General features: G+C 39.6%; 1 protein-coding gene across 3 annotated transcripts in view; it reads right to left on the reverse strand.

The window, feature by feature from the left end:
- LOC101854424 overlaps positions 1 to 9,325 on the reverse strand; it is a 33,440-nt gene extending 24,115 nt beyond the window's left edge. For all 3 annotated transcript variants that reach the window (XM_005102782.3, XM_005102781.3, XM_005102780.3), the window contains exons 1-3: positions 9,190 to 9,325; positions 5,696 to 5,932; positions 4,187 to 4,367 (exon numbers count right to left, since the gene is read on the reverse strand). In XM_005102782.3, the coding sequence (XP_005102839.1) occupies positions 4,187 to 4,367; positions 5,696 to 5,932; positions 9,190 to 9,240 (469 nt within the window). In that variant the 5' untranslated portion in view covers positions 9,241 to 9,325. The remainder of the gene's footprint in view (positions 1 to 4,186; positions 4,368 to 5,695; positions 5,933 to 9,189) is intronic.
- Positions 9,326 to 14,950: the final 5,625 nt, after the last annotated feature.

The raw sequence follows: 14,950 nt of genomic DNA on the forward strand, positions 1-14,950 counted from the left end.
CTAGAGGTAGGGTAAAGCCCACTCTTGGTGTAGTTCAAGATTTTTGGAAACCCCCAAAATCTGGGTTAGCCCGCTTGTCCTTAAAAGCGACCTTTTATGCTTGGCTAGGGTACTACTTTTTTAGATTAAAAAAAAAAAGAAAGAGAATTATGATACGACATAATGACGTTACATGTTTGAAAGGAAAGAAGGAGCAAACCGCTTGAAAGCACCCGCCAACTACCCACTCAAGCAAAACGTACATTAGATAGTAGATGCCATTACGTGTGAAATAGTTTAGTAAGAGTTTTAGGGGACTAGCAACACAATTAGGCTATATTATTATTATAAGTTCCGCAGATTTGAGTTGAAAGAAATGGGTTTGTTTTTCCCTTCAACTCTGTGATTGTTGAAACAAATCTAAACACCTCCACCGCAACCCCCCCCCCTCCCCCCCCAAACCTCCCCCCCCCCCTAAAAAAATGAAAAAGAATTAAAAATAAGATAAAATGAAATATCTTTTTTAAAAAGTATTAAATTAAAAACCCCTACAAAAATGTATTGATCAAATTGAGAACTAAACCTGGGAAAACTATCCCCTTGTTTATTTGGTAAAAGTTTTAGGGCACTTGCAACTCATTAAGGCCATATTATGAGTGCCGAAGATTACAGGTATTACAAGAAGGTAACAAACACTAGAAAAACAAAACGAAGGATGAGAGATAAGACCGATAGACGTGTTAAAGTAAAGAATCATCAAACCGTACCAGAGCTCCTGCCAAACACCCATTCATTTTTCCCGGGCGTGGGAAGAAAATGAAACCTCGTACAACCGTGTTCGACCTTCATCCACTCAATAACGCAAGCAGAGCATTAGGAAAAGGCCCAGCGTAGCAGTTGATAAAACGAGAGAATTATTAATCAGGGCCCAAAATAGAAACTGTCCCTGTCACAAGACGGTGGACAGAAATCGCTTTCCTATCAGACATCTCATTTCCTCGTCTGCTCTTCGAAATGAATTCTGACCTTGGCGCAAAAATTCTGCACGTTCATAAAATGTGAGGTACCGTGGTGGAATCAGGCTCTCGTCAAAATAATCAAAGTGAAGAAACTTGCACTTTTCTGCGGATTTGTGAATTTTAATCAAATTGTTGATTTTGGGCTCAACACCTTTAATGCTCATTAAAAAACTCATTTCTGTGTTGATTTTTCTGAAAAGCGTTGATTAAAGGCACAAAAGATGTATATTTTCAATTACCACGGACTCTTAAGCTAAGGAGATAAGTAATCTTTGGCGGCCATTTTCTCACTAATTTTACCTCTGAAAACAGGTGACCCCCACCTCCTTCTTTCGCAAATATCTCGACTTGTATTTAAGATAAACGGATATTTTTTTCATGCAAATAAAGACCAGTGAACAAACTTTAAGATGATACCAATAACTCGATGTACATAAAAAATTGACGAGAGCCTGATTCCACCACGATGCCTCACAAATGTAGAGAAAAGACGTCTCGTCTCGTTCCTCCCTTCTTTCGGGACTGGGAAGGAAGGACAGAAGGAAGGAAAAAAGGAAGGAAGGAAGGAAGGAAAGAAAGAATGAAGCCTCCTGGGAGAAAACTTGCCATAAATCGTTGTCGAATTATTATCCCCCCCAAAAATGAGACAGACGGCGGAGTCCCTCGGGGAAAGAAAAACAATATGCAAAAACAAACACAAAACAAAAAAAGCAACAAAGCAAAAGCAAGAAAAAATTATACCCAAGCTGACGTCATCCCTTTTTGTGCATTACAATAATTTGTGGTCCAGACATTCGGAGCGCGCTCATATGACCTTAGCAGTTGCGAGCGCCGTAAAACCTTATACTACTACTAGACATTCGGTGTTAATGGGTCACTGTTAGTGCATTGTTCTTTCCTTTTTAGTTTTGTTAAGAGTTTTACGTCTCTTGTTTAGTTTTAGTAAGTGTTTTACGGCACTAGCAACACAATTCGTTCATATAGGTGACGAAGATTAGAGGTGTTACAAGAGAGTAACAAACATAAACAAGAAAGAGGGAGATAAAGACGATAGATGTTTGATAAGAAAGAAGAAGAAGCAAACCACACCAGAGCACCCGCCAACCACCCATCTTAAAAGTTTTACGGCACTAGCAATACAATAAGCTCATATAGGTGGCGAAGATTAGAGGTGTTACAAGAGAGTAACAAACATAAAAAAATGAGTGGATGGAGATAAATACGATCGATGTTTGTTGATAGGAAAGAAGAAGCAAACTACACCAGAGTACCCGCCAACCACCCACTCGTCACTTGCAACACAGTAAGGTCATATAAGTGTCCAAGATTAAAGGTGTCACGGAGAGAGTTACAAACACATACTATTTTATAAGGAGGAGAGTTTTAGTTTTAGTAAGAATTTTACGGCACTTGCAACACAATAAGGTCGTATAAGTGCCGAAGAATAGAGGTGTTACAAGAGAGTGACAAACACACAAAAGAAGGAGGAGAGATGAGGACAATAGATGTTTGATAGGAAAGAAGGAGCAAACCACATCAGAGCACCCGCCAACCACCCACTAAGGAGGAGAGATACAGCGATGGATGCATGAGAGGAAAGAAGCAGGAGCAAAGCTCACCAGAACACCCGCCAACCACCTACATGTATTGTTCGTAAGGAGTGGGGAGAGATAGGAAAATAGAGAGAAACAGAGGGGGACATAGATAGATAGATAGATAGATAGATAAATAGATAGATAGATAGATAGATAGATAGATAGATAGATAGATAGATAGATAGATAGATAGAAATAATTTTAAAAAACAACAACGGTCAGACCTTAAAAACAGTCCAGCAGACAGACAGACAGACAGACAGACAAACAGACAGACCAACAGACAGACAAACAGACAGACAGACAGACAGATAATTTAGACAGGCAGACAGACAGAGAAATAGGTAAAGCAGACAGTGGGCGCTTTAATTTACAAGACAGTAATTGTCGCTGCCGTAGTTAAGACTGTCTTAAGCTGAGCGCCGCCACAATAACAAGACAGAGGCGGGAAGAAAGATGTCGTGCAACAGTAATTACCCGCCAATTTTACGCCTAAAGATTCTTGATATTTTTTTTTTCAATGAACAGACTGAAACGTTTTGCTTAAGGTAGACATTGGTTGGTTTTTATGTGATAATAAAAACAACAACAACTAACAAAAAACAAACAAATTTAACAAAAATACTCGTATAATCACATTACCCCTCCCAAAACAACACCCAAAACATTAAGATAACAACAAAAACCAAAAACACCAAACAAGCAAACAAACAAAAATCTCCCCCCCCCTCCCCCCACATAAAGAAAAAAGAAAAAGAAAGCAAAAACAAACCAAAAAAACACCCAAAAACAACCCCAACTAGATCTAGACAGAAACCTCCACCTTAACCTTTTTCTTTTTTGTTTAGAGAAAAGGTGCTTTCTCAATTATAATCGGTGCTCGCTTCACAAGCTCGCTGTTCTTAGACTGTTCACAGCTTCACTTGTGAGTGCCTTCTATCTGTCTGCACGTGGGTTCTATATTATAGTTCTCAACATACAATTTATTTTATTAAAATTGTTGTCTGTGTGGTGTAGCGATTTGACGCTTTGCTGTTGTACAATGGAGACCCGAGTTTTATTCTTCCCAAAGTGGCAAGAATCTTTATCGAGTATCTCGGTTTTTTCTACTGGAATGTTGTGTCCATTTTAGCCAGAGTTAAATTGGAGGTTTTACAAGATAGTGACAAACACATACTAGAAGGATGAGAGATAAGGAATATAAATATGTTTTGATAGGACCAACCACGCATGAGCACCAGACAACCACCCATTGCCGTAGTAAAGTTGTAAACACCCCACCCCAAACCCATAGTCCACCTCCGATATTTCCCACCAGCCCACAAAAATCAGGGCTCTGCACAAAGGCGACCAGCAACGGTATATTTGTGAAATCGTTCTTTATTGATCTACATTGTAATTTTGCGGATCCATGTAGGACTTTATAATAAAATAATAAAAGATTATTATTATAATATATTAAAATGTATGTGTGTATGTATTTATAATTATGTATTTACGTATGCGTATACTTGCCATTGTAACCTAAAATTCCACACGGGAGGAATAATAGTATGTAACTATTTTTTTCCAACATTCTCTCCTCCTCCTCACCTGACTCGGTGGACGCCGCAGAGCAAGCCTTCTTCCCATCTTTATCTCCTGCCGCCCTGTCCACAGACAGAGACCACGCCGTTCCGGATCGCTTGATCTTGAAGTGTGCACTCACCCCCAGACTCTGCCCGGATTTACTCACGTAGACGTACTGATAGCTCTGTCTCTTGCTCTCTACAGCCTTTGAGAAGAAATGAAAAAAAATAAGAAAAAAAAAGAACAGGAAAAGTGATCAATTTTTCTGATGTCAAGATTATGAGGCAGCGTGGTGGAATCAGGCTCTCGTCAACTTTTGGGCATGTAGAGTTATTGTATCATCTTAATGCTTGTTCACTTGTTATTATTTTGATGAAAAATTATCCATTTATCTTGAATACAATTCTGTTTTCATAGGTAAAATTATTGAGAAAATGGTGGCCAAAGATTAGTCATTCCCTTATTTGAAGAGTCCATGGTAACTGAAAATTTACGTATTTTGTGCCTTTAATCAACCTTTTTCAGAAAAATCCACACAGAAATGAGTTCTTTAATTGGGCATGAAAGGTGTTGAGCCAAAAAACAAAAATTTGATAAAAATTCACAAACCTGTGGAAAAATGCAAGTTTTTTCAATTTGATTATTTTGACGAGAGCCTGATTCCACCACGCTGCCTCACGTATTATTTCTCAGCCTCTTGCTCTGTAGAGCCTTTGAGGAGAGATATAAAAAAAAAGAAAAGAACGAGTAGTAGTTATCTATTTTTCTGAAGTCCTTATATTCCTCAGTCTCTTGGGTAATTTTTCGTACGTTTTCTCTTGAATGCGTTCAGGGCGGATTCGATACTGGAGTCAGTTCTGTGGCAGGCAGTATGCTACGTATCATGTTGCTAATTTCGTGACAGATTTGTATTTAAAAAGATGCTGATGGCCTTCATTAAAAAAGAAAAGAAAATCTGCTTCCACGCTTCCAGGAACTTTTTTTTCTTGCGAACTTACCAAACGAAGAAAATTATCTCTTAGTTTCTTAATTAGACTGGTGATGTTTAGGTTTTTTTCTCTCAATATTTTTACTCAATGTCTTCTGCACAGTCAGTGAAAGAATAGCTTGTTTTTGTTTTCTTGGTAAGTGTTTTACGGTCATAACTGCCTAAGAGTATATGAGCGCACGGGAAACCTTAGACATTTTCAGTTTGAAAGGAATTAATTTTTAATTTGCCCAGGTGACAAATTTTCCACAAAAATCAATAAAAGAGAAATTCCTAAAATAACGACGTTATCAACAAGACACGAGGCCATTGTTAAAGAAGGAAAGATGTGGGGCAGGAGAGCCAGAGGAAGACAAAAAATAACATCGATGAACAACATAAGAACATGGACTGGGCTGGATATGGCAGAATGCGCAACGGCAGCTCGCCACCGTGAAAGATTTGAGGGTCATTACATGTCAGCCTCTAAGTCAGAGATGACACCTCCAGGTATCCAGGTATCCTGGTATCCAGGTTATCAACAAGAGCAACAACAACAGACTCACAGTGAAGGCACTAGCTGGGAAGTTGGCCATTCTCAGCTTTGGTCTCCGCCTGTCTGCTGACGTCACAGGAGCCCATTGGAAGGCCAGGGGCCGACTGAGGTCACGCCAGTCACTGCGGAAGATCCCGATCCAGTCCAGGGGCGAGGCTGTGACGTCATGGCCCAGCTGGTAGCGGACTGTCACGACGTCGGTGTCGGGTGGGTGCGCGTGGGACACATCGTGAAATGTCACCAGCTCCTGAAATTATACAATTACAGAATCTGAAATTATACTATTATAGATTCTGAAATTAGACAATTACAGCTTCTAAAATTATACAATTACAGCTCCTGAAATCATACAAGTAGAGATTTTGAAATTATAAAATTACAGCTCCTGAAATTATACAATTACCGCTCCTGAATCATACTGTTCTTCTCTTTCCTTATCTTTCTCTAAACATGGAACACCGATTATTGAGAAAGCAGCTTTTCTCTAAAGAAGGATAAGGTGGATGTTTCTGTCTAGTTTTTCTTATTTAGAAAAAAAAATGCACCAGAAGGCCACCCAAGCTTAATGTTTTAGCTTGAATTTTGCGGCACTTGCAACAGAATAAGGTCGTATGAGTGCCGAAGATTTGAGGTGTTAAAATAGATAAGCAAAACACACAAAAAAGAGAGAGGAGAGACAAGAACGACGGATGTTTCAGAGAAAAAAGGATCCTATTATTATTGCCTATCTTTTAGATACATGTAAAATATCTGCGCCTAACATTTGTTATTCCAAATTCCAACTCCGTTGGGTTTGCTCCTTCTTTCCCACCTGTCAAACATCTTTAGACCTCATCTCTCCTCTTCCTTTTTTTGTGTTAGTTTTGTTTGGTGTTTGTTACTCTCTTATAACACCTTTAACTTTCCGCTCTTATATGCCCTTATCGTGTTGCATGCTTGGCAAAACACTTACGAATACTAAAAACTAAAACTAGATTTAGTCCGTCGCGGTACAAATCGATCACAAAGCTGGCTCCTCTAGCCATTCCTCACGTTCTTGCAATTCCCGCGCAAATGAGACCCTGAGAGGGGAGATAATTACTCATCAAGGTTAGCCAGGCTCATCCGATGTGATTACCACTCACACCCACAGCAAGGGAATGTCTCCGCTAGGGGTCACTCGGAAAACCGACTGGTCAGGGTAGCAGAGTATTGTACATAGCTCGTCCTCATTCATTCCACGCGCATTCATATTTGAGAGCGGACGGAGGATGTGCTGATGGAATTGATGAGTTTGTGCCAGCGTTAAGAATCGAGGAACCTGCAGCTTTTGGTACTTCTCGGTCGTCCCAATTCCACAATACGCCAAGACTAAGGAAATGTAGTGCAAGTACAAGAAAAGAGAATAAAACTAAGGGGGGGGGGGGGAAGTAATGAACAGAGATCTAGCATGATTAATGCATTTTCGCCCAGTTGGTGCAAAATAAATGATGGAATTGATGAGTTTGCCCCAGCGTTAAGAATAGCGGAGCCTGTGACTTTTGGTACTTCTAGGTCGTCGTCCCAATTAAAGATGGCGCCTAGAATATGGGAATGTAGGGATAAAGTGCAAGAAAAAAAAAGAAGAAAACTAAGAAGAAAGTAATGAACAGAGATCTAGCATGATTAATGAATTCTTGCGTAGTTTGTGCAAAACATGTTTAAGATTCTTTTTTTTTTTACCCCTTTGACGCTTTCCATTCCAGTCATCAATACTTATTAGTATTATTATTTTTTTTTTTGGGGGGAGGGGAGAGGGATGGGGTGCATTAAAAAAAGCACAACTTCGTTAATCATACAGATTTGATTTGTTATATTATTATTCTCTTTTCTTTATCTGAAAATTTTAAAAAAGCAGATAACAACATGCATACAGAGTGGTTTGAAATATCTCACATTGCCTTTGGTCTGTTGTTGGTCGGGCAAACGTCGTTGAATTATAAAGTTCTATTTGACATTCATTTTTTGGCCGTTTTGAGTTACTAAGACCATGGCATCCGAAACCAAATATTATTCTCTCTGCTTTTTTAAAATCGTAAGATTATTCGGGGTCGTTATCAATTCAAAGAACGGGTCTTGAAAAAGCTTGTCATATGTGAGGCAGCGTGGTGGAATCAGGCTCTCGTCAGTTTTTTAGCTTGTGGAGTTATTGGTATCATCTTAAAGCTTATTCACTTGTCTTTATTTGGATGAACAAAATATCCAGTTATCTTTAATAAAAGTCGAGATATTTGTGAATGAAGGAGGTGGGGGTCACCTGTTTTCAGAGGTAAAATTAGTGAAAAAATGGCCGCCACAGATTAGTTATTTCCTTAGCTTAAGAGTCCGTGGTAACTGAAAATTTACATTTTTGTGCCTTTAATCAACGCTTTTCAGAAAAATCCACACAGAAATGAGTTCTTAAATAGACACAACAGATGTTCAGCCAATAAACAAATATTTTATAAAAATTCACAAACCTGCGGAAAAATGCAAGTTTCTTCACTTTGATTATTTTGACGAGAGTCTGATTTCACCACGCTGCCTCTTATTGTGAAATTCAAAATCTTTGACGTCAAATTTCTCAAAACGCGGTACTGAGCAGATAGCTTTGCAATCCTGAGGTTGAGATGTCTCTGCTAGGTTCTTTAACCCTATCTGTACGTCGTGTCTTACTATTGCACCCATACGACGTGGGGAACTCTGTGCCACCACTTAACCCTACCCGTACGTTGTGTTTTACTGTCGCATCCATACGAACTCTGTGCCACCACTTAACCCTATCCGTACGTTGTGTTTTACTGTCGCATCCATACGAACTCTGTGCCACCACTCTCCGAAGGGGAAATTTATTCGTTAATCCTATCCGTACGCTTTGCATAGCAGTCTTTCAAAATGATTTTTTGGAGAAACACTGAACGTTTCAAAGACATTTTCCGACTAGAAGTATTCTAAAATGTGAAGAATCCAACCCCTGGGGTACAAAATAACCCCTGGGCGTACGGATAGGGTTAAGAGCTAAAGGTCTGGGACATCACTGCCTCAGTTGTCTCAAGTTGTGGCGTCGGTGGCTTAGTGGTTAGGTTCTCAGACTCGCAAACGTAAAGTTGTGGGTTCGAATCCCGTCAGGGGCTCGACGTTGTGTCCTTGGGAAAGGCACTTTGCACAGATTTTCCTCACTTCACCCAGGTGGAAATGGATACCCGGCTATAGACAGTGAGCGATCTTGTCAGTTTGATAGCGTATAAGCGCGGGAAATCCGCAGCTTGCACTGTGTGCTTCTGCGGAAGCCTAGAATGTTTCTGAGTGTTCTCAGAGGGTCTGCTGGGGTATAGTAGTCGTAAAGCGCATTGAGCAAGCTCTTGAGCATGGACATGCGCTATTATAAATGCCATTATTATTATTATTATTATTATTATTGTTATTATTATTATTATTATTATTATTATTATTATTATTATTATTATTATTATTATTATTATTATTATTATTATTAAGTCTACTCACCGCCTCGGCAGCCAGCTCCTCAATGTCGAGAGACGCATGATCTTCCCGCATTGTAGGATGTTCCGAGGGCAGACTCTGGTTTCGTTGACGATCGGTTGAGTGTAGTATGTGTCGGCCTGGACGTTTGGAGAAGGGGTGTCTGGAAACAGAAACAGGGCGGGGATCGAGGTAAAAATAAGAGGCATAACGCGGTGAAATCAGGTGCTCGTCAAAATAATGAAATCACAGGAACCAGAGTATTCTTCCCGCGCCGATTTGACAACTTTTATCAACCGTTTTTTAATTTTTGGTTGAAAAATTTGATTTCATTTAATATCTAGATCTAGATTTTATACGTGGATGTTAACTGAAAAACGTTAATAATCATCTACAGAATCGCACTTTCTCAAAAATTAAACAAAAATAAACATTAACAGACCCAAAACCCCCCACAAAAATCTTCAAAGCAAACGTACTTGCAATAAGAATGAGGATTATACTGCATATTGTAATAAAGTGAGGAATCCATTATGTGACATTTAGATCTATAGATTTAATATAATATACAATAGTTAGATCTAGAGTCTAGATCTATATCGAACTGTTGTCTACACCTTTAATTTCAGATTCAGCAGTTTATGATATAAATTGACAGGTGTCTGTTGTGTAGTACTTAGATCTAAACTCTTCCCTATCGCATACAGGAGTTCGGAGTTCAATTCGCGAGTGGGGAATTTTTTTAATTCCATCGAAAATATGCTGTTATGCTGGGATGGTGTATCCCTCATAACGTACGTTGACCTTGACAAGCAGGGCTGGGAGTCCTCGTAAACTAGATCGAGATCTACACTGTATAAACGTAGAAATCTAGCCTATAAATACATCTAGATATCTAGATCTAGAGTGGTTGGACCCCATACGAACCATTACCCTAATATGAACCACCCGTCGCTTGTTTCGTTTATGCGGTGAAATGCAAGACAAATTTCGTAGTTTATCCTTTTCGCAAAGGCGTAGCTTTTATCCTTCTTCCATTTCATGTCGGTCGGCTTGTTGATGACGTCTTTGTTTGATCACAGTGCTTCATCAAAGTTGCGAACCGCGGTAAGTTATTGATTCTTTCCGCCATCTTTAGCATTTACTAAGGTTATAACTCAAGAGGTCTAAGGTCATGGATAGTAAAACTAGCACTTCCGGTTGACCTGGATGTAACCAGGGCATGTTAAAGACCTTCATCTATGCTTCTGTGAGGGGGATTTTCCTGGTTCGTTTGAGATTTGGGTGGTAAGAGGGTGGATCGTTTGGGGTATGTTGTGTTTTTATAAGAGAGCTATTAACGGACCAGCTCTTTGTTTTAGTACTCCCTGTTGTTAGAAATTAAACATAATCAGTGGCGGCTCGTGGTATATACAACTGACCGGCCATCATTCACATAGACTCTTTCTTCCTCCCCCCACCCCCTTCCTTCGCAACACACACACACGCACACACACACACACACACACACACACACACACACACTCTCTCTCTCTCACTCTCTCTCTCTCTTTCTCTCTCTCTCTCTCCTCATTTTATACCCCTACTTTCGCCATCCCCACCCCCTCTCACACTCACAAACACACACCACTAAACATTTTAATATAATGTGAAAGAGCTGAAATATGGTAGTGTCAAGAAACAATATTATGATTAATGTATGATGAAAGTTACTGAGTTAATAGAAACTGACTTGAACGGCATAGAAAAAGAAACACTACTAGAGTCTATGCTAGAAAACAAACTGAAAGTGAGAAGCACAATAAACTGCTGGTCATGGCCTCTGGTACTTTAACCAAAGACTTATTTACTTTCTACACAATATTGACGTGCACTCGACCTGTAAATATGTAATAAGAACAGTACTGTATGATGGCGAAAAGTCAATAGATACTGTACCAATGACGCTGTCCCATGCAGATTCTGGATTTCTAGATCTAGGCAAACAGGCAAACTTACATCGATAAAGTAAGACATCATTATCTCTTAGCTACCATTTCAACGCAACTCCTTACGCAGTTTGATATTCAGAAGTCTGTGTGTGTGTCCCTCATGCCACCGTTGCAGTTGGGGAGCCTGGATAGAACCAAAGCTTTCCCATCCCCGAGTGCCAACAGAAAGTGTTGTCGTGTGGGTACAGTGTTAAGGCGGCGTGCAGGTTCCAACCCGCTACGCCCAGCCACGGATGTATCTTTTTTCAAGATGGAGGATAGATGAGGGCGCGGGGAACGTATGACGTCAGAGCAAGCAAGGAGCACTTTTTCAAGAGAAATGCATTTTAGTTTGAGAGTGTTGCTTTTAGATTATAACTTATGGGTGCGTGGAACTTGGAATGGAATCTTATGACGCCATTTTAATATGAAAAATACCAATGTAAAAGGTCATGTAAGTGCCGGAGATTAGAGGGAAAAGAGAGTGCAAATAAATACAAAAAAGGAGGAGGAGAGATAAGGACGACAGCTGATGGTTAATAGGAAAGAAAGAGCAAACCACGCTAGAGCACCCGCCAACCACCCACTTAGAGCATGTTTGGAAGTCTCATGGTTGAAGTCTAGACTACCAGACTTATGATAATTATGAGGTTTGGGGATTAGGGGGTTCAAGCCTCAGGCCCGACATTATGACCTTGCAATATTCCTCACTTCACCCTATCGTTAATGGGTATCCGACCACATAGACTATGATAGATCGTGTCAGTATAGTAGTGTTTAGCACCTGTAAAACGTGAGCTCGCACTGTATGCTTCCCAGGAAATTGAGATTGTTTCAGAATTTGATCTAGGTCTGCTGGGGTAATAACATTAATTATAAAGCACATAACTTAGATGGCGTGAGCATTCTGTTCAGGCAGATAAGACCAATTTCTCTGCCACAATAATTGGTCTCGTGGGCCACAGAAGAAGACAGTCTCGTCAGTGGATGTATTGGTCACCGTCACACATTGACAGGCGAGGTGATATTACAAAGCGCATAAACATGCTGTTCGCTTTGTATAAATGCTATTTAATTTTTATTATTCATTAATTATTTGTTGCAGTGCTGACTGGTTATCAAATACATAGTAGTAACAGAACATTGGTTTCTAAGGAGTCATTAATTATTTGTTGCAGTGCTGACTGGTTATCAAATACATAGTAGTAACAGAACATTGGTTTCTAAGGAGGCTGCTGGAAATTTTGTGGAAGCAAAAGAAATCAACTAAGGTAAATCTGAAAGAAGAAAAAGAAATCAATTAAGGTCAATCTGAAAGAAAGAAAAGAAAACAAATATGGTCAATATGACAGAAGAAAAAAAAATCAACTGAGCTAAATCTGAAAGAACCCCCCGCCAGCTGCTTAAAATAAAAATTTAAAAAAACACACCAAAAAACCATGGGAAAATGAAAACGCAATGTTGAGGACGTTCAAATAGACATGAAGACCTTGAACATCTTTCTCTCAGTGGGAAAAATATAAAGCATATGAGGCAGGGAGTGGACTCAAAGCAATGCATTTTGGGAACCTGAACAGGTGGGGAACGGGAAAAACGAGGATAATAATGTAGATTAGGCATCGTGGTGAAATCAGGCGCTCGTCAAAATAATGAAATCGAAGAAACAGGCACATTTCCTCTTATTTGGCAGTTTTGATCGAATTTTTTTTTTAAAAGGGGAGGGGGGGGGGGGGCTCAACGCCATTCATGCCCATATAAAAGCATATTTCAAAGTGAATTTTACCTAAAAACGTCGATTAAAGGCTTTAATTATTTAATTTTATCATTTTCACGGAATCTCCAGCTATTGAAATGATCAAACTTTGACGGCCATTTTTTCTCTAATTTTATCAATGAAATCAGACGACCTCATCTCCTTCAATTGCAAATTATATCAAGTTCTATTTAAGATAGAAGGGTATTTTTTTTCAGTAAAAGCAAGGCAAATACATCAGCTTTCATATAATACCAATAGATCCACATGTTTCAAAATTGAAGAGCGCCTGATTCCACCGCGTCGTGACAGCAGCATTTTTAGAGAGAGCATCCGGGCAAAGCAATGAATGGAGAACCACAGTCGTCAATTGCTGTTTTAGATCTTGAAGTGTATGGTAATAATTTGTTCTTTATATCCTTTATTTTTGTTGTTGTAATTCAGATTAGAAATAAGCATTTGAATAACACATGTTTTATTACTATTCCAGCCCAACAGCAAGCTCTATAAATTTTACAATATGTGAGGGGCAGCGTGGTGGAATCAGGCTCTCGTCCGTTTTTGGGTATGTAGAGTTATTGGTATCATCTTAAAGCTTGTTCATTTGTCTTTATTTGGATGAAAAAAATATCCGTATAGCTCAAATATAAGCCGATATATTTGTGAAAGGAGGTGGGGGTCACCCGTTTTCAGAGGTAAAATTGGTGAGAAAATGGCCGCCAAAGATGAGTTATTTACTTAGCTTAAGAGTCCGTGGTAACTGAAAATTTACACTTTTTGTGCCTTTAATCAACGTTTTACAGAAAAATCCACACTGAAAAGAGTTTTTTAATGGGCATGAAAGGTGTTGAGCCAAAAAAGAAAAAATTGATAAAAATTCACAAACCGGAAGAAAAATACAAGTTTCTTCACTTTGATTATTTTGACGAGAGCCTGATTCCACCACGCTGCCTCACATATATATTGTCACTCCAGTCTCATTAACTCTATCTTCATCCCCACTTTGACCTACCAGTGCCAGACATGGACTCTGACCAAAAGTCTGGAACGTAAGATAACCACCTGCGAGATGAGATGTCTAAGGAAAGTTGGAAAACAAAACCAGACTGGACATGGTCAGAAACAACAAATCAGAGAAATGATGGGAACAACACCTGTCCTCCACTACATTCGAAGGCAAACAATCAGGTAGGTTTGAACATCTCACACATATGCCACCTCACCAGCTTGACAGTAAAGCCTACTACAGGAAAGTATCAGGGTACAAGGCAAGAGGAAGACCAAGAAAGACCTGGATCAAGGGTGAGAAGTATACCCTGAGAACATACAATATCCCACCCAGCCAGGCCATCAAACCTGCGAGAGACAGGGAGCTCTTTCTCCCCTCAACGCCCTGGAGGTACAAAAAGACGGATACAGTAAAGTAAGTATTGTCATCCCAATAAAAATAATGATAAATAACATTTGTATAGCGCATAACCCCGCTCGACTGCAAGCTCTATTCGCTTTACACTACATTATTACCCCAGCAAACCATAGAACACTCAGAAACATTCTCAGCTTCCCGGGAAGTATACTGATTAAGCGCTCAAACACAAACAAACTGACAAGATCTTTCACTGTCTACAGCTGTGTACCCATTCCCACCTGTGTGAAGTGAGGAAAACTCGTATAAAGTGCCTTTCCCAAGGACACAACGTCGGGTCCCTGACAGGATTCGAACCCACGACCTTACGGTTGTGAGTCCGAGAGCCTAACCACTAGGCCACCGACGCCACAGACGGGATAGCATTCTGAATTACACTGTTCCATCTGCTCAGTACCTAGTTTTCAGAAGTTTGACGTCTAAAATGTGGAGTTTCAAAATCTATTAAGCTTTTTCGAAAGCAATTTTTTGAATATATTGATAATGACTAAGATACATTTTTATGGATTTGATAGAGCAGGTAAAACATTTGGTTTCTGACCTCATGATATTTGTAACAAAAAGCGAGTGACAATGAAAGAATGGGGGAGGAGAGGAGTGAAGTTACATAGAAAAAGACAGAGCAAGAGAGGGGGG

This window comes from Aplysia californica, unplaced genomic scaffold (assembly GCF_000002075.1).
Source record: "Aplysia californica isolate F4 #8 unplaced genomic scaffold, AplCal3.0 scaffold00340, whole genome shotgun sequence".
Classification (NCBI taxonomy): Eukaryota; Metazoa; Mollusca; class Gastropoda; order Aplysiida; family Aplysiidae; genus Aplysia; species Aplysia californica.